Source organism: Metarhizium brunneum, chromosome 7 (assembly GCF_013426205.1).
Source record: "Metarhizium brunneum chromosome 7, complete sequence".
Taxonomy (NCBI): Eukaryota; Fungi; Ascomycota; class Sordariomycetes; order Hypocreales; family Clavicipitaceae; genus Metarhizium; species Metarhizium brunneum.
In genome coordinates this window covers 1,094,176-1,111,660 of record NC_089428.1, presented here as the reverse complement: position 1 = coordinate 1,111,660, position 17,485 = coordinate 1,094,176, and the positions used below count along the sequence as shown (strand labels likewise).

At 53.0% G+C, this 17,485-nt stretch overlaps 4 protein-coding genes across 4 annotated transcripts; 2 read left to right on the top strand and 2 right to left on the bottom strand.

Moving 5' to 3' along the window:
• Positions 1 to 4,685: 4,685 nt before the first annotated feature.
• On the top strand, positions 4,686 to 6,065 carry G6M90_00g108860 (uncharacterized protein; the record flags this gene model as incomplete). Its single annotated transcript, XM_014688477.1, has 4 exons — positions 4,686 to 4,935; positions 5,039 to 5,122; positions 5,182 to 5,277; positions 5,368 to 6,065. 4 exons carry the CDS (start codon positions 4,686 to 4,688, stop codon positions 6,063 to 6,065), a joined length of 1,128 nt encoding a protein of 375 aa, XP_014543963.1.
• A 714-nt stretch (positions 6,066 to 6,779) lies between these two features.
• vma-21 (Vacuolar ATPase assembly integral membrane protein vma-21) lies at positions 6,780 to 7,254 on the bottom strand (the record flags this gene model as incomplete). The annotated part of the gene is made up of 3 exons (XM_066131762.1): positions 6,780 to 6,922; positions 6,986 to 7,077; positions 7,163 to 7,254. The coding sequence occupies 3 exons, from the start codon at positions 7,252 to 7,254 to the stop codon at positions 6,780 to 6,782; spliced, it is 327 nt and encodes a 108-aa protein (XP_065987791.1).
• A 688-nt stretch (positions 7,255 to 7,942) lies between these two features.
• fft2 (ATP-dependent helicase fft2) lies at positions 7,943 to 11,075 on the top strand (the record flags this gene model as incomplete). The annotated part of the gene is made up of 2 exons (XM_014688479.1): positions 7,943 to 9,860; positions 9,916 to 11,075. The coding sequence occupies 2 exons, from the start codon at positions 7,943 to 7,945 to the stop codon at positions 11,073 to 11,075; spliced, it is 3,078 nt and encodes a 1,025-aa protein (XP_014543965.1).
• Positions 11,076 to 12,367: 1,292 nt separating this feature from the next.
• On the bottom strand, positions 12,368 to 13,234 carry G6M90_00g108830 (uncharacterized protein; the record flags this gene model as incomplete). Its single annotated transcript, XM_014688480.1, has 1 exon — positions 12,368 to 13,234. The coding sequence occupies one exon, from the start codon at positions 13,232 to 13,234 to the stop codon at positions 12,368 to 12,370; it is 867 nt and encodes a 288-aa protein (XP_014543966.1).
• Positions 13,235 to 17,485: the final 4,251 nt, after the last annotated feature.

Genomic DNA, 17,485 nt, shown 5'->3' with positions numbered 1-17,485 from the left:
AAGTTCGGAATTTTGTGTGCCTTCATCTGGGTGAGGTTACCTCGATATTTTAGAGGCCCCAGAGACTTTGGGCATTCAGGCATCAGTCTCGCCGCGCATTCAGAATCACGCTATTTTAACTCGGTACTCTGTGAATGCGCAAGTATTCCCGCTGCATCTGACAGAAAGGTCATGGCTATCCGTCTGACGTTCGAGCACGCCGTTCCGCTTGCTTCTGCACACCCTTCTGGTGCCAGTAACTTGGGATTCGATATATGTACACCGATATCAATATGACAGAATTATTATCATGCACATTGCACATGGAGGCTTTTGATGACCATTTGCTGGCTAAAATCAAGAGAGTTGGGCGAAGATGATGGCAGACAAGTTCCATACAGGGACCGCGCTGCACTACGCCATGACTGGGAGACAAAGCCACAGCACAGCGGCATTGAAACAGGATACTATACGGAGTACCAGGCATTAATAGAAAGAGGAAAAGGGGAAAAGCTTCAACGCAGCCTGGTGCGTGGCTGCCGAGCTTCCATATTTCTAGATGGAGCGCACCTAGGTGTAGGGTATCCGGTTCATAAGCCCAGGGATGCAAAGCCTCTCCATTCAATTAATGTTACAATCCACCACACTTGCCACTTCACAACCTGTAATGATCTGAGTCGCGGCTCTCGAGCGGTAGCCGCGGCAAACAATGTGATCGATGCAAAGTTGGCATCAGCCATGGTTGTCTAGGCCACAACACCCAACCACAGTGGTTGGTCAGCGATCAATGGCCTTACCGATATTGATGAAACGAACTATCCGACAGCCGGTGGGCATGGCAATTGCCCAGATATCGCCCAAATCTTCGAAGCACTGGCTGGCTTGATGGCTTGGTGGGAGCACAGTGGGCCTAAATCGAACGGTATCAAAGTGCTGGTACTACCACAATTCAACCTACGGTACGGAGTACGACAGTGAAACTGTGGGCAAAGTATAACTCCAATTGGCATCGGTGAGGCGGGCAGATGCGCACAGCATCTTTGTACCGCTGCATTTGAAGACAGAGGAGGTTGGCTACTGCGAAAACGCAGCACGTAATGCAGAATTTCGCCCGCCATTACTCCGTACTCCGTAAACCGAGGAGGAAAAGCCCATGGTTGTTGGCCTTGGGGCAGTGCAACTGGACCTCGAGGCCTCAATGGCCTTGCAATCCATACCTTTGTTCCGGAAGCATCGGCAGCCAGTTTGGATCGTGGCACACAGCTGATCAAACGACGCCGAACATGACCCGAGAGATATACAGAGACCGCGAGAAAAACGATGCTGACCGTTGTCCGATGCCTAGGCGTCGACGTCTGCGGGTTTCTTTCCAGTGCAGATGCAATGGAATTTGCTAGGCGCACATCCAAGAGCTTTAGATGGTGCTGTCGTCATGGAAGAACTGCAGATCATTCAGTCTTTTCCCTGTCAGCGGCATCATCGTGGATGGAGCTGGCGCCGATGCAGTGCATATGCCAACCCTGTATTCTGCAGTAGTGGCATGGCGTCCAACCTAATTGTTCCTGTCTGACTGGGCAGCGCCACCAACTACGAAGCAGCTGCCCGGGTATTGCCATAGCGTCGACGCATGTGCGGGCCAGGTGGCTTGCTCTTCTCCAAAGATCTACCAAGCTTTCCCGCCCTCTGACGATGGGCTTTTCCCTTGTGCAGTTTCACAGCGTCATGGGAAACCACTTGTTTCAGATGCGAGAAAGCAGACCTGTCGACACCACTCGGCCGATTCAGAACCCTGCACGGACAGACAGTGAGTGCACTTTCCGTTGTTGTCGCCAGATAGGTACTCCGTACTCCGTATTGTCTTTGCTGATCAAGAGTTGAGTACGACTTGCGTCACGATGCGTATTGCATGTCCAATTGGCCTCGAGTTGCGGCACACGAGGAAGCGGAATATGGCCATTTCAGGCCACGCCAAAGCCAATTGTGTCCCAAGCGTCCAACAACCCGTGGCTTGGCTGGCCGATATTGAGCAAGATGGTGTGAAGGAACCACAACCTTGACAACGAACACGAAGTCGGGCCAGGGCAACACGGTGGTGATGTGCGTGCCTGGCGTAAGAAAACACTGGGGCTGGCGTCGCAATGGAAGCGCCCACGTCCAGGAATAGCTCCTTAGCTCCTTCGAAACGACGGAGCTCGAGTCTGCTGCTGTTTGCTGGGCCATTGCAGCAGCGAGTTTCAATCGTCTGCTGTCCACCGACTTGAAACGAGACTGTGGCAATGGGTCCGTCCTGGAGATGCACCGACGCCCAACATGTTGAAAGGATGAGCGGGTTTCCCTTTGATCGGTGCTCGGAGATATTTGCCACCAACGCCTGCTTGAAGCTGTGGCCATTGTCCATCCAGCATCTCCTTCTGGTGCCTGAGAGAATTGACACGTCATGATTGATGGGATCCACTGGAAGCGAGGCAGGACGGCTCGCAGCACAAGCAGTCCTGTCGTGTCGTGTCGATTTACTGAAGTATTGCTGGGCTAGTCTCCAGGTACCGAGGACTGCATGCATGGCATTGCGACTTGGCATCAATTGCGACACTGTACTCCGTACATACGCCAGAACTCTGCAAGCCGTACCGAGTACGTATGTACTCGCACCAGTTGACTCGACGCACATCAGCAAGTTGGTCAAAAACAAGTGCCGACATGGAGTGTTTGAGTGGCCCGGATTCACGGAACATTGAATGCAGAACTTGAGTCCAACATTGAAGTACTTTACTCCATACCCCGTAGATGCACATGATACAGCGGGGCCCCCAGCCAAACCTTCCTGGTAGTGCCTTCCATTCTGGCAGCTGAACAGGGAACATTGAAGCAAGCGCCTGCCGTTCCAGCGATCAATCGATTGGCGACTTGCTCGAGCTCTTACGGAGTACATGTACTGCATGTACACAATTGTCGAGTCCTTTGGCCTGGTGCCAGTTTCCTGGTCAATGACTGGCCAACTGTTGAACGAGCATGGCACTCTAAAGTTGGGAAATTTCGTCTCCCGCCTTTCCCACCTCGTATTCCAGAGCCTGCCTGCGTTGATGCCTGCGTACCTCCAAACTCTCATCGACAAACGTCTTCAATTCAGTTTACACGTACGGAGTACTCAACAGCAAGATATTGACGGTTTGCCAATCTTACGCTCGCCAAACAAAGACACTGCGACTTGGGCCCATCGACTTCTGACCCACAGTCTTCAAGAACACCAGTCGTGCGTTTGTGTGATGTTGGCCCCAGTCGACCACGTTGGGCCGTCTCCCAGATGGAATTTGCTTGTTGACGTCAAAGGACTAGCATTGTCTGACAGAAATGGCGGCTTTGATGGCAGTGTCCCTCATCCACCATCTTGGTCGAACCGAACTGCAGCAAGCCCGCAAAGGCAAGTCCTGACAAGGATGATTAGTTCGTTTGGTACTCCGTACTCCGTAGTAGTTTTGTCGTTCTGGCCGACTGAATAGCGCTGGTGGGTTTTGATGAGACGGGCACGGTGATTGCACACAGCGCAGGTGTAGCAATAAGCCGAAAAGATTCTGGTGTGTACAATGTGGTAAAACATTTATATACCGTGAAACATGCCAATATATTTACTTGCCGTGAAATGTGTGCTAATATACTATGTATTATAATATAATATCTGATAACCAGGTACCGGGTGGGGCGTGAGCGCGCCTAGCAAAACGAGTGAGTCCGCCGAGCAATTCACCTTGATGAATCAAGTCCAACACACCACTGCTGGAGCCCTGCTCGCCATCCCCCTGCACTTGAGCATTGACAGGCTCGCGTCCGTCTCCTGATAAGACTGCAGGAAACGGCACTTCACAATTTGTGCAAACCCTTTGTTGTTAAGGATAGTTAGCGATACGGCATCATCGTGGCCCACGACCCAACACGGCCGATGAACTAGACCGGCCATCCATGCATTCCTCAACATTGGCTGATCGTCCCACCGCGGGCGGCTGAAGTGGGTGTCGCTTTCCGTATCTTCAAGTACGGAGTACCTAGGAGGTAGGTATCTTTCAGTAAGGGACCGTGTGGCTTGGTTGCCCAGCTACCGCCGCAAACGACAGCGCCATCCGGCCTTGGATCATTCTGTTGAACCTTTCAATGTTGGCTCACCTTTGTGGTGCCTTGATTTGTACCCCCGGGTCTTGCGCCACCCCTCCCCCCTCCTTGCCACTCTGCGACAAGGCCAAGTCAAGCGCCGCCCGAAATCCTGGCTGTGTGGCCAAGGAACTTGAGCAACTCCCACTTGAGCTTGTCACAGCTCCTGCCAGGTTCCACCAGGCTTCGGGTTCGGGACGCTGCAAGCATTCGATTTCCTTGCCCAGCCTCTTGCTTAAAACTCCCACATCTTTCGAAACCAACTGGCAAAACTCCACAGCGAGAGCATCCTCAATTTCGCATTTTGATCCAAAACGGCCTTCCTTATCGAGCCGACGCCTGGACCGGTGCGCTGTCCCGCAAATATATCCCAGACACCCAGAACCCTGGGTTCGCGAGCCGTGTTTGCTTAGAATCCATTCTTATCCGCCGACCAACAGACCCTCGAAACGCCCGATCCCTTGACTCCGCCAGCGTCCAAGTTGGCGCGAGCGCCAGGCTACACTCGTCGGATAGGACTGATCAATCCACGCAATAAAAGCGAACCCACACCCCGGTTGTTCGCCATGGCCTCTCGCGGGGACCAGTATCAACAGCGGCAGCAGCTGCAGCGGCCACAGCAAGCACCTTTACAAGCTTCGCCGGAACAACAACAGACAGGACAGACAAAGCAGCGTAGTTACAGCATTCAATCTCAGAAAACCCATCGCAGTAGTGGGAGCAAGCACGATTTCCACGAGACCCACGAGGAAAAGGAAGCTAGACGATTACACAGCAAAGCTGATCCCACATTAGCTATGAACGAAGCTGAGCCATGTACGTAACTAACAATATCCGATGCGTGCTCATGCTGGAGTTATAATCATCATGATTACTGCACTGTCACACTTCTCGAAATCACGATTAACATTGGTACTAGCCATGGTCGCGGCCATGAAGTCGGAACGGACTCAAATCTCTCTTCGCGCAATACAGCACAAGGATACCTGGGGGAACCCCATCGGTATGTTTTGTCGGTCACGTTACAAATAACGCTGGAGTTGGTATGCTGATATCAGGCAGCGGATCCGGACAGATCAAACCCAACCAGAAACCGATGGGAGCGGCCGTTGGACACGATCCGTAGCTTTGAGGCTGCCATTGACGGTGGCTATCAGCGTAAATCACTATATCGAGCAGGCAAGTCGTGTCACTCCAACTTGCCATATTCGTCGTGTCTGATCCGTGGCTAACGCGACTGTCTTTTAGACACTGAGTCAGTAGCAAACTGGAATAGACGGAGCAGTGTCCAAACTGCGAACCAGCCACGATTCCCTCAAGACAGTTACTACGGCGGCCGACCTGTTTCGTTCAGGGGAGATAGCCAGTATGGACTGCCCACACCTGCAACGGCAAGGAACAGCGTCTACGACAATCCAAATGCAGGCGGCGGCTACAATAATAGTGGCTATGACAGAGGATATGCGGGAAGTAGGCACATGTCTCGGGATCGCAGCCAAAGGGTGCAATCCGAGTCGCATCACCAGATGTACGGGCGCGAGCAGGGTGTTTATCCTATGCCTCACAAGGACAGGTCATATGAGACTGTAACATCCGCTGCACCTAGCGGTAGCTCAGACCCTGCCGGCTATCAGACGGACCCTACGTCCAGCGACAACAGCTCGATCGACAGGATATCACCAGCGAAGCGTTCTGAGCCCGTCAATGATTATGGCATCGGATTCAGTCAGACAAATGCGTACGATGTTCAAAACTTCTCTGTCGGCAAGCAGGTTAAGAACCATTCTCTGCCGCCACTGCCACCTCCTACGGAGCCCCAGGCGGCTACTCCCCCCCAATCTGTGCCTCGCAAAGGGTCTCTTTTGCGACGAAAAATATCACAATCAAGTGCCAATCCAGAGAAGCAGAAGAGCTGGTTTAGCCGTCGCTTTAGCAAAAACAGCTAGAGCTCTGTTCTTCTTACCCTTTAATTGGACCGTATTCTTATAGAGGCCTATTTTCCTTTGTCTATATACACGCGCTAGGGGATCCATGGAGTTTTGGCGATGTCGGAAACGGTACTAAAGATTCAGTCTGTTTGAGAGGTCAACAATGTCTTGGAATCAGGGTTATTTTACCACGACTTATTCTCGATACCCGATCATAATGGTTAAACCTAACGGCTTGGCTGGGGGGGTTTCGATGGTGGAGAGGACACTTGCTTTGACGGAATCAAATGTGGCGACACACGCCCGGGTGGTTGGCATGGTCGCGACGGAGACTGCTGCCAGGCGTTCAAGAAGAGGCCTGGCAGGCCGACGGATATTGTTTTTGTGTGACTGGGTTGGTCGGCGGACTGGGAGGGGGCCCTTTTGACAGCGGAATGAGCGAGAGACAGGTCACCGGGGCCTTTGATTATCACTTATCAACTAAATTTATGCGGCATTCACGATCTGGCTACGGCGGGAGCAATCAGCGCATTCCTGCCACTATAATAGGCCTGTAGATATCATGAACAAAACAGGAATGTATGGAATTGAATTGGCAAATTGAACAGAGATACGCGCCTCGAAAAGTTAATGACCTAGCCCTTTGTTTGCGACAGCTTTCCATGCCACAATAATGACGATACATGGTGACTCGTAGATATACATGAGAACTGTAAAATGGCAGCAGATTGCTCATTGGTCTTTTTTTGTCTCTGGTTTCTTGACACTCTCTCCCAGTGTCGCCGAATCATCCTCCTTCATTGCCACAATAATGTAGCTTATAAGCACCACGTTGGCCAGAAGAGCGGCCAGGCCTCCTGCAAGGGAAGAGTTTCCTGCTCGAAGGCGTGAGTAAAAGCACTGAAGGCTGGCGGCACTCGTGAAGAGGAACGACGAACCTTTGAAAACGGTGTGGACGGTCAGAAAGTACGAGCCTATGGGGACGACGATCATGGCGAATGTGAAACCGAGAAGCTTGAAAATGACATCCCTGTCCATGGGAAAGAAGAGGAGGGAGGGCCCGGGGTTAGCGGCTGCGTGTGAAGCTTGGGGTTTGCATGTGGGTGAGGACTCACTTGGGGACGGCGGGGGATATGTTTGACTTTTCGGGCTGGTCGTCTTTTTCGAGGATGGTCTTTTCGGTGCTGATGATGCGGCGGGTTGCCATTGTGGGTGGGGTGATGGATGGATGGGGTTGGGAACGGGGGAAGGCTTGTGGTTGTTTTCGTGTTTGTAGCCGTGGTGTTGGGTGGTTGTGATGGAAGCGCGAATGGTGTAGTTACTCGGTACGATGGTCCTCTCCACTTGCGAGTAGTTCAAGGATAGAAGTTCGGTTGAGGCCTACCAAGCGCCTGGACTACAGTCTGTAACGTTTATTTAGATGACACTTGTGGGCGAATTATTCCCAGTCGTAAGCCGTTTATTTCAGGGTTCCTTGATGGCAATTATTCCTCTAGCAGGAAATTGAAGAAGTGGCCGGCCATGTCTGGCCACGTCTGGCCATGCATCCCTCCGTTCGTAATCAGAGTCACACGTGACCTCGCGAATGGTGGCGGGCGTCAAAGCGCGCCGCGACGCCAACAGCCGTCACGAAATTTAACCCACTCTGTGCATTGAAGTGTTAGAGTGGTTTTGCACCGTTCCCACCCCTCCCAACACCTGTGCCGCTCGAATGCTCTTCCTACACTGAGAGCTGGGCCAGGAGGGGTGCGTGAGCCGTGTATATTGCTTTCATGAGTGTCGGATCAGCTGCAATACCCACTCTGTTTGCTCTTTGTTGTCATTTTTGCCAAGTTGGAACTTTTTGCTTGCGCCGGTCAATGCTTGCGTCTTCTGCCTTCCTCTCTCCCTTCGCCATGATCGACTCATCGCCTCCGCCGCCAACACGGCACTCAAGTACCGCTCCACGAAATCCGTCCACCTCACGAGTCCCTGCTGGTCTCGATGATATCGATGAATTAGCTGGGGACACTATTCCCTGCTCACCGTCGGCATTCTTGCGCAACCCGTCGCGAGAACGGGAGATTACACAACCGACACAGATTTTGAGCAAGCCGGGTTTAGCATTGGCCATGGACCGCTCCTCTTCGCCCGCTAGCATCATCGAAGTTCCTGCTTCTTCGCCATTCCAGCCAAAGGAGCCCTCGAAACTGGGTTCTCGCCTCGCACCTGCGGGAACCTTCTTTCGGCCACCGCCTCGACCACCACCGTCTCGTTCAAAGGAATCTAAGCGACCCGCCGCAGAGCCAATAAGTCTGATTTCTGACGACGAGGGCGACTCATCACCACCTAGGGGGGACATTCGACCAACCACGTTTAAGGCAAAGATTGCCGAATTTGTGTATAACCCGGCTGCTGAGGAGAGAGAAACCAAGAATAAGCTGCGACAAATATATGATGTCTTCGGCGACAAGTATCCTTCAGAGAGAGTCAGAGAAGCGCTTAGAGCGTGTGGGAACGACCTTGACGATGCAATCATCTGGCTGGAAAGTGCGCCGGAGCAGACAGGCAAGAGTATCTTTCCAGAATCCAGCAAGCCAAATAAGAGGCGGTTAGTATCAAAGGCAACATTGCAGAATAACGCAAGGAGACCAATATCGCTTGATCGAAACACGTCGCCTTCCCTCCCTTCAAGTCCGCCCCAGAAGAAAGAAAAGCCACAGAAGCGCCGGCTTGTCCAAGGATTGAAAAAGCGAAACGATTCCTCGCCTCAAAAGTCTTTTGACGGGCCAACATCCTCAAGGAAAAATTCCGTGGTGATTGACCTCGTCGACAATGATAAAGAAGATGCGTTTGAGGCCGAGCCGTCCCCCGCCCCATCAGTAGAGAACGACGATAGAGTACTCAACTGTCTTAATACAAGTACTCTCAAGGAACTCGCAGCAATGACGGGTATGAAAGAGGATCTTCTGGAACCCCTCATGGAGAAGAGGCCGTTTGATAACCTGTCACAAGCCCGTCGTGTCAGTGCGACGAAGAAAGCTGGTGCTCGAAAGTCGCCGAGAGTCAGCATAGGAGAGTCCGCTGTTGACGCTGTTGAAGTATTTCTCAACGCCGTGACAGCTATTGACGACGTCGTTGCGAAGTGTGAAACGAAGGGGCAAGCAGTCAAGAGTGTAATGGACAGTTGGGACCTTGACATGTTTGGTCACAACAAGCGAAGTAGTCGAGCATCCCCCGATAACGATATGCCCCCTACGCCAAGCAGTATGACTTCCAAGTACACATCACCATTGGTACCTCGGCAGCCCAGGATGATGGATGGACATTGTCGAATGAAGCCATTCCAGCTTTTTGGTTTAAATTGGATGTCATTGTTGTGCAGCTATGATATTGGCTGTATTCTGGCTGACGAGATGGGCTTGGGCAAGACTTGTCAGGTCATCTCGCTCATGTGTCATATGGTTGAGGAATATGAAAGGGAGCCCAAGGCGAACCGACCGTGGCCAAATTTGATTGTGGTGCCGCCGAGCACTTACAATAATTGGCTTCATGAGTTTGAGAGATTTGCTCCAGATCTGTCCGTTGTGGGCTACCGAGGCTCTAAGTCGGAACGAGCTGAAATCGCTTATGAAGTCGAGCGAGATCCAGAGTCGTATCATGTCGTTTTGGCCACTTATTCACAGATCAACTCGGATGAAGATATCGAGGCCATGCAGTCGTTTGATCTGAATGCAGCAGTTTTTGACGAGGGTCACAAAATGAAGAACCCAGAAACAAAGATTTATCGAGATTTGCGCCGCATCAATGCAACATGGAAGATGCTCCTGACTGGTGAGATAAATCGATGCGCAACTATTTCCGGGCTTTTTGAGTTAACTTGGCATAGGAACACCGGTGCAAAATAATCTGCTCGAAATGACTGCTTTGCTAAATTTTATTAACCCACAGATGTTTGACGGCTACATGGATGACATTCGATATATTTTCAGCCAAAAGGTTACGATTAAAGACGTGTCGAACGGAGCTTTCTTGTATGCCGAACGTGTTAGACGTGCGCGAACTATTCTGGAACCATTCATCCTGCAGCGACGAAAGGACCAGGTTTTGTCAGATATGCCGCCAAAGATTTGCACCGTTGTGCACTGCGACATGACTGATTCACAAAAGAAGACATATGCCGAGTATGAAGAGCTCTTCAAGCTGGAGCCATCTTTACGTGCATCCAAGGCCAAGGGGCGACAGAATGATCAAAACAATGCGTGGATACAGCTCCGCAAAGCAGCATTGCATCCCTTGTTGTTCCGACGGCACTTTACAGATGAAATGGTCACAGAGATGGGCAAGATATTAATGGATAGAATCCCACAATCTGAGCTCCATCAGCCGGATATCAAGCATCTGGTGCAAGAACTCAAGAATTCGTCTGATTTTGAGCTTCACCTGTGGTGTCGAGACTACCCCAGGTTGCTTAAGCAATTCGACATATCTTCTGCTGCGGAATTGGACAGCGGCAAGGTCACGAAGCTACTAGAGCTTATCAGGCAGTATCAGGAGAACGGGGATCGAGTGCTCGTGTTCAGCAAGTTCTCTCGGCTGATTGACCTTTTACAGGAGGTTCTTGCTCTGCAGGGCATTGATCATCGTGTTCTGATGGGAAGTACGGATGTTTCAGAGCGACAGGTGCTCATCGACGAGTTTAACGGGAATGCAAACATCCCAGTGTTTTTGTTGACGACTGGCGCGGGCGGTACAGGCATCAACCTCACTGCCGCAAACAAAGTCATCATCTTTGACCAGTCGGACAACCCGCAAGACGACATCCAAGCGGAGAACCGGGCCCATCGTCTTGGGCAGAAACGAGACGTCGAGGTGATCCGACTGATTGCTTCTCAAACAATCGAAGAGCTCGTCTACAAGGCGTGCCAGAAGAAGATTGAGCTCGCCAACAAGGTTACCGGGGCGCTGGAAGACACGCACGGCGCAGAACAGAACATGGAACAAGAAGTTCGCAAGATGATGCTGGAAGGGAAGATGACGCCCCCGTAGGGAGCGGACGTTGTCACACCCCGCCAACGGAGCTAGGCAAGAGGGAATTAAGACGCTCGGGGGTTTTCATGAGGGGGTTTATGTCGGCGCAAAAATAGATATGGGTTAGCCTTTGAGCATTTGTTTAGACATTGGCATATGACATGGTCTGAGGGTCGGAATGGCGCCTTCTTGTCAACATGGTAGACGATAGACAAGCATAGAGCGTACAATTGCTGCTTCACTGTACCCACGTGCCTCGTCAGTATGTAACCCTAGCTCTGGAATAAGATTAGCACCGTTCCTCCTGCTGTCGCTACGGGGTGGGCAAAGATGAAGGCCCTCTGGCAAATCATGCTCGCCAGCGCAAGCACGCGTTCAACCCCAGCCCGCGGCAGTCTTTCTCCCCCACGCAACCTCCCCCGGTCCCGCATCCCGCCTCGCATCTGCTCGCACCGCAGGCCATCCATCTGTTCTGTTGGCCCTACTTTGTCCCGCACGACGTAGACGCGCTGGCTTACTTTCCCCTACGGCCGGTCGTGTGCACGGCAAAATGCCGCAACAGGACCAGGGCAGAGGAACGACGCCGCGGGAAACCATGCAAGCGACGGGGCCTGGGAAGCCAGACAAAAGGAAAAAAAAAGAAGAAAAAAAAAAAAAGGCGCATCAAGCGCCAAAAATAAATTACAACCGCGGGCGGGCCCTTGCGGACCGGACCCTGATGGAGGCAAAGACTGTGGACCCGGCCGCCATTTGGCGCGACGCTAGTGCATCTTGGTGGCACGAGACAAGACGGACGGATAGTACGTATTGACTTTTTGGTTGCAATTACTACTACTACCCATCGTGCCCAAGCAGAACCAACCATTTGATTAAATCCATCCACGGGCGCTAGTAGAAAGAAGGAATATACGCTCCGCGCGTTTTCTGCGCAAGTCTTAAAGTAGCCAAAAAGAAAAAAACCGAACCATGCTTCCAAACAATTTCCTCATTCAGAGGGGGATATCTCCAGACCAAAATACATGAAAACCTTTCATTCTTCAGGCTGTTGGTTCTCTCTACAGATCCTGAAACCTCTGCCCAAACGCCAAAGCTGGCCCTTTCGCTGTGGGACCAGCTGTAAAAAACAAATAAATAGCTTGTGTTGAAAAAAAAAAGGGAGCTGCGTCTTGCATAGCCCCCAGCGTGAAATGAAGTCGAGATGCTAGTCGTTGTGTTCTGTCGTTGCCGTGAATGTGCTTGCTGCCTTGTAGACGCAAAAAGATTGGGGAAGAAATATATATGACATGAAAATGGGTGGTAATGGAGCAACTTCACCGCCAGGTAGAGTGTAGACGACGGCGGTTACTTGATCTCGTCTTGAGACCAACGTCCCCTCTCATGATGAGGCTCTTCCACCGTCGACTTACGCTGTGTCTGTCCTTGCCCAGATTGCGGGCGCAGTCGTGCCACTCCGACTTGGCGAGCTTGAGTTTCTCCAGGACGAGCTCGACTAGGATGCGGTCGTCCTCTGCGCTCCACTCCTCGCCGTCTGCTTCCACCTCGACCTCTGTTCCCTTGCCATCGCTGGAGCATCCGCCCTCTAGATGATGGATGTCGTGAAAGTCGGAACGTTGCAAGCCTAGTGGTAGCCGCTCTGGGGCTATCCGTGCACGTTTCGGTGTCGTGGGAGCAGCGGGCTCTTCAGGTTGGTTGTCTGAGCGTGGTTGCAACTGCTGGCAGTCGCTTCCGGACTCGACATCGCTGTCCATGTCCTCTTCCTCTGATGGGACATCTCCCCGGCCCATGTCATCGCCCCCGGGGCGGCGACGTTTGTTGATGCCGCGCGAAGGTGCAGGCCGCTTGACCATTCTTCTCGGAGCATACAAGTCCTCGCTATTAGTGCTTGAGCTTGAGGGCGTAGGACGTGCCCGCAGACGAAGCTTCATCGGCAGAGCAGCATGGGCCAAGGGAGGTGTAGGCAACTGCGCCAAGGATGGCGGCGGCACGATGGACAGGGAAGAGGGAGAAGCAGGCGTCGCAATGAGCGATTGTAAGGATCGGCAGGTCGTCATGATGTTGCCGAGAGCCGTGGCAGAGGTAATGGTGGGCGGACTGGCGGGAGGAGAGAAGTAGCTGGACTGAAGCGCGGGCCGCGACGGCTGCGCCGAGTCGCAAGAGAGTGCCGAGGGGAGAAGCATTGTGAAGTTGATGTTTTCGGCGTCAAAGCAAAAAGGTTGGTGTTGTCGAGGTTGGCGCGTGCGGCCAGCGAGGTTGGTTGGGCTGCGATGCGAGTCGATGACACGAAATTGCGCCCGGATGCGCCCGAGGCGGGCAGAGCAAAGAGCGTTGCGCTGGTTCGACGGGCAACGAGAGCGTTGAGATTGTCGATAGACAAGGCAAGGGGCACGGTTACGAGCGAAACTGCCGGTAAGCAAAGGCCACTCTCGAGCAGCAGGTTGTGATTGCGGCCCGGTTGCGTTGCGTTGCGTTGATATATGTGTGTAGGTGGACGGATGGTGTCGGAGGACCAAAGAGAGGCGGAGGCAGAATATACAACATGGAGAGAAGGGGGGTGGCCGGGGTGCCTCAAGGCGAGAGTGGACGACACTTGCAGCAACGGGTGGTCTGACTGTCAACGGGCAGGTGCATTGGAGGTGAGGGGAGCGACTTGCCAAGTTAAAGAGGATGCATGGGCCTAATATGGAAGCGGAAGTGGAAGTGGAAGGGAAGGGCAGGGAAGGGCAGGGGGGCGCGGGCTTGGTGGGCTTGGTGGGCTTGGTGGACTTGGCTCCAGAGTTTGGCTGTCGGTTCGGGGGACAACTTGGACGAGTCCAGAGACAGACGACAGACGCAGAGACAAGCTCACTAGCTGCGCATCATTGATGGACGAACGCAGCCGGGTGAGAGGGTGGGCCGCCTGATGTGCTGATGTGCACTAGAGGACCTGGGCCTGCGTGGTTCAGCAAGGGGGTTCAACTGCTCCAGATGTCGTGCAAAGCTGGCACGGACGAGAGTGACGGCGCGGGTACATGGCGCCGGTTGCAGACGACGGCCAAGCCAAGGTATGTAGCAAGTACCCAGGCACTGGGGCCGGAGCACTCGGCTGCTGAATTGGGGCAGCAGAGTCGCCTGGTGTGAGTGGGCTCAGCTCTGGACAGCTGCTGAGGCAGGTCAACCGGTGCTAAAGCTCTAAGCTATGGTGGGGACTGGGTACTGTCACTCCGCTAAACTCCCCGTAGCGAAACGGGTCGGGAGGAGCCTGAGCCCGCCGAGGTACCCGCCCGTCCAGCACCCATGTCCCTGGACCATCCATGGCTCCTGCCTTGCGGAAGCTGCTCGTTGAAGGAAGGAGCCTGGGAGCGTACCTCCTACGGTGTGCGGTGTAGCCCATCACACATGGCCATGACGACCAACATTCCTCCACCACCTGGCTGCTTCGAGGTCTCCGGACGAGCCAGGCTCACACCGTGTTCCGACTTGCTCTTGAATTGCAACTGCCGTCATTGCCGTCATCGGTCGGCGTTAAAGTCACCAGTGATTACCGCAGCAAAGGAACCCAACGACCAAGAACCGAGGCGTCCTGATTCCTGGGCAACGTGTGTCTCACACTACAAGAGCAGTCCATCGCAAACCCACCGAGGACAACACTGCGCTTATCAAAGCGCCGAGCATGTCGAAGCTCCCATCTTGCCTGTAAGAATTGCGGCTCTTGCAGCGGCAGATCAGAATATGCCTAGGTGCGCTTAGCCGCCGCCCTTGATCAAGCCCATCAGCGCACCCACTTTGTTCCTCTTTTACTCTCCCTTTGCTCACTTCCTCCACAGCACTGTTTTCAAGAGAGGTTGTGTGTCTGCCATCCGGACTGGCCTTTACGCACAGGGTGACTTGACACCACAACTGCTCACATTCTGAGCCTCTCTTGTTTTCTCAATCCCGGTGGCAGTCCTGTGTAACAACACCGTCGTTTGGGAACAACGGCTGTGCTTTGCACATCGTCATGCAAGAAATATACAATGCACGGTCCTTGATACTAGTAGCCTGTTTCTCCCTTGGATACCGATAGATCCGAATCGGTGTCGGTTGACGTGCAGCTGGCCCCGGCCCCGGCCCCAGGCCTGGTCAGGTTATAGTTCTGATGTGTCTCTTGCAACGAACTGTCCTGTCTAAGAAAAAAAAGCAAGCTGTTCCCAAACAACAAAGCCACAACAGGTTCGTTTCACCTCTTTAGCCTGGCTTCTGCCTAGCAACTGTACAGCACTATTTGACTTTCTGAACCGTTTCATACGTTCCCACTTGCACGGACAGGACGATATGACACAGATACAGCGGTAGGTATATTGTTTGTGGGACGTTGGACGGGAAGGCCATGTTTCTGCCCTGCCGCCATCACATCACGACTGCTTGGACGAGCTGATCTATTGTGGATGAAATGACACGCATGGTAAAAGAGGCGGCGCAGAGGCTAACGCGCCTCCCGTTATGACTGCATCCGGGCAAGCTTTACTCTGAGTGTTTCTTCCGCTAAAAGGCCGCGAATCAAATGGATTGGTAATGTGCGGTTGTGTGTTAGGACACAACTTGCTGGCGCAGCTATGAAGATGATGGGCATGCCCGCGATACCTGGACTATCGAGTCGAGCCGTCCGGATCCGGTGGCTGCAGGCTTCCCCAAGATCAAGAACCCTACACGGGCCCCTGCGGCTGTTATAATCGCATTATACTATATTAACTCTCTACCCACAAACCCAAGTGAGGAGACGAAAAGATTGCTTCATTCATCAACGGGCCCCCATCCCTCGCTCTCGCTAGTGCGAGAGAAGGCATTGTGTCATGCGCTTCTGCGCCTTCCCCCCGGCATCAAATGCAAAAAGGGCTCCTCTAGTTCCTTTGCCCCTGCAGCTGCATAATATCTTGGTGCTTGCGAGGCTGGTCTAAGATGGGTTCGGTTATCGTCCCTGACGAGGTCGGCCATCGAGGGGTCCATCGTCGTAACATCGCACTCCATTTTTACTCCCTCTTTGTATCTTGCGCCGGATCGGTTTCCTCAGAAACAGAGCCCCTCAAGGCTAGGACGTCAAAGAAAAGGGCCTCCCTTTAACAAGAGGCGACCCCATCTAGGCATCGTCCTTCTCCCTTGGGTCCATCACCAGGAGTAACAGCCCCTCCCCCTTGCAAACTCGTCTTATAGAGTGCTTAGTGGCATCTGACGACTATTTCTGTTCCTCGGTATTCCCTTTGTGAGGGGACTATTGGCACTATTCAACCCTCGGGTTGAAAATCGCAGCTCTTTTAGCTTGTTTTGGTTACGCTGAAAAGCGCCAGGGAGGGCAGTTGGATCTCACAGGTGTGGATGGAACTCTGTCTGGCACATGGATACAGACTCGAATCACGATGTCATTATGCAACATTGTTCATCGTGTTGGGCTCGAGGCTTTGGCATTCATGTAGGAGTCTGTCCGGGTGCAGCTAACGTGCAGTGATCCTTCAAGCGTCAAATACCTCAAGTCCTCGTCATTGAGACGTCTGGTCATTCCCAACGGTCAGCAGGTTACATTTTTTGTCTTTTTGAGACGCATGCATCTTGACAAGCATCCATCCATGACCACGGCCATGCTCTGCTCGTTGATTGCCAATGGCCACACACCGCCCCCCAAAGGACCGTTCATGCTCATGTGCAGAAATGCCTGCGGCTGACAAGCCATTTGCGGCTTGCTCAGATGACGTTGACGCGTCTCCGTCTCGTCTCGACGTCGCGATTCTATCACGGTCTGTCGCGTAGCAGGATCGGCGCCCAATCAACCAGCACGCAATTATGGATCGCTCCCAGTCACTTGATGGCATTTGGAAGTGCCTCGCCAGCCCCAAATGTCTCACCCAGTCGCGGCGGCAAGGCTCTTGATGGTTTGCGCCCCGCACGTTTTTCTTGATACAACGCATCATCCGGGATCCCATGTCGTCACCGCAGTTGTGAAGGGCCCTGACCCGGCAAACGTTGGCAAGCGTTGGCCAGATGGACTCTATGATGCAATGTCGCGGAATCCAACACGAGCCAGAGACTGGAGGGACAAGATCGGGGCCCGGGTGACGAATCTACATACATTGGCATTGCGAGCTGTTGTGCGCGTCCGTCGTCGTGTAATTCTCGGGTTGCCTTGATGCACACATTCGAAGCAAAACTACCAACAAGAACCCATCTCCCTGCATCCTCGGCCCTAAACAAGAGACAATCTGTGCATGTACGCGCCGAATCCGGGCGAGCCGTTTCCATGCAGGGCAAACACACATATGAACCTGAGGAGCGGGCACAGTCCAATAGCAACCAATAAAGTCTTTTCAGTCAGAAGTGCACTTGTTATCCCTCGCATATGCGAGACGTAGAAATGCATCCTGTCGCCGTAGCAAAGCCCAGTCGGTCTTGTTCCCTGCTACCCCAGAAAATGGCGGCCCAGA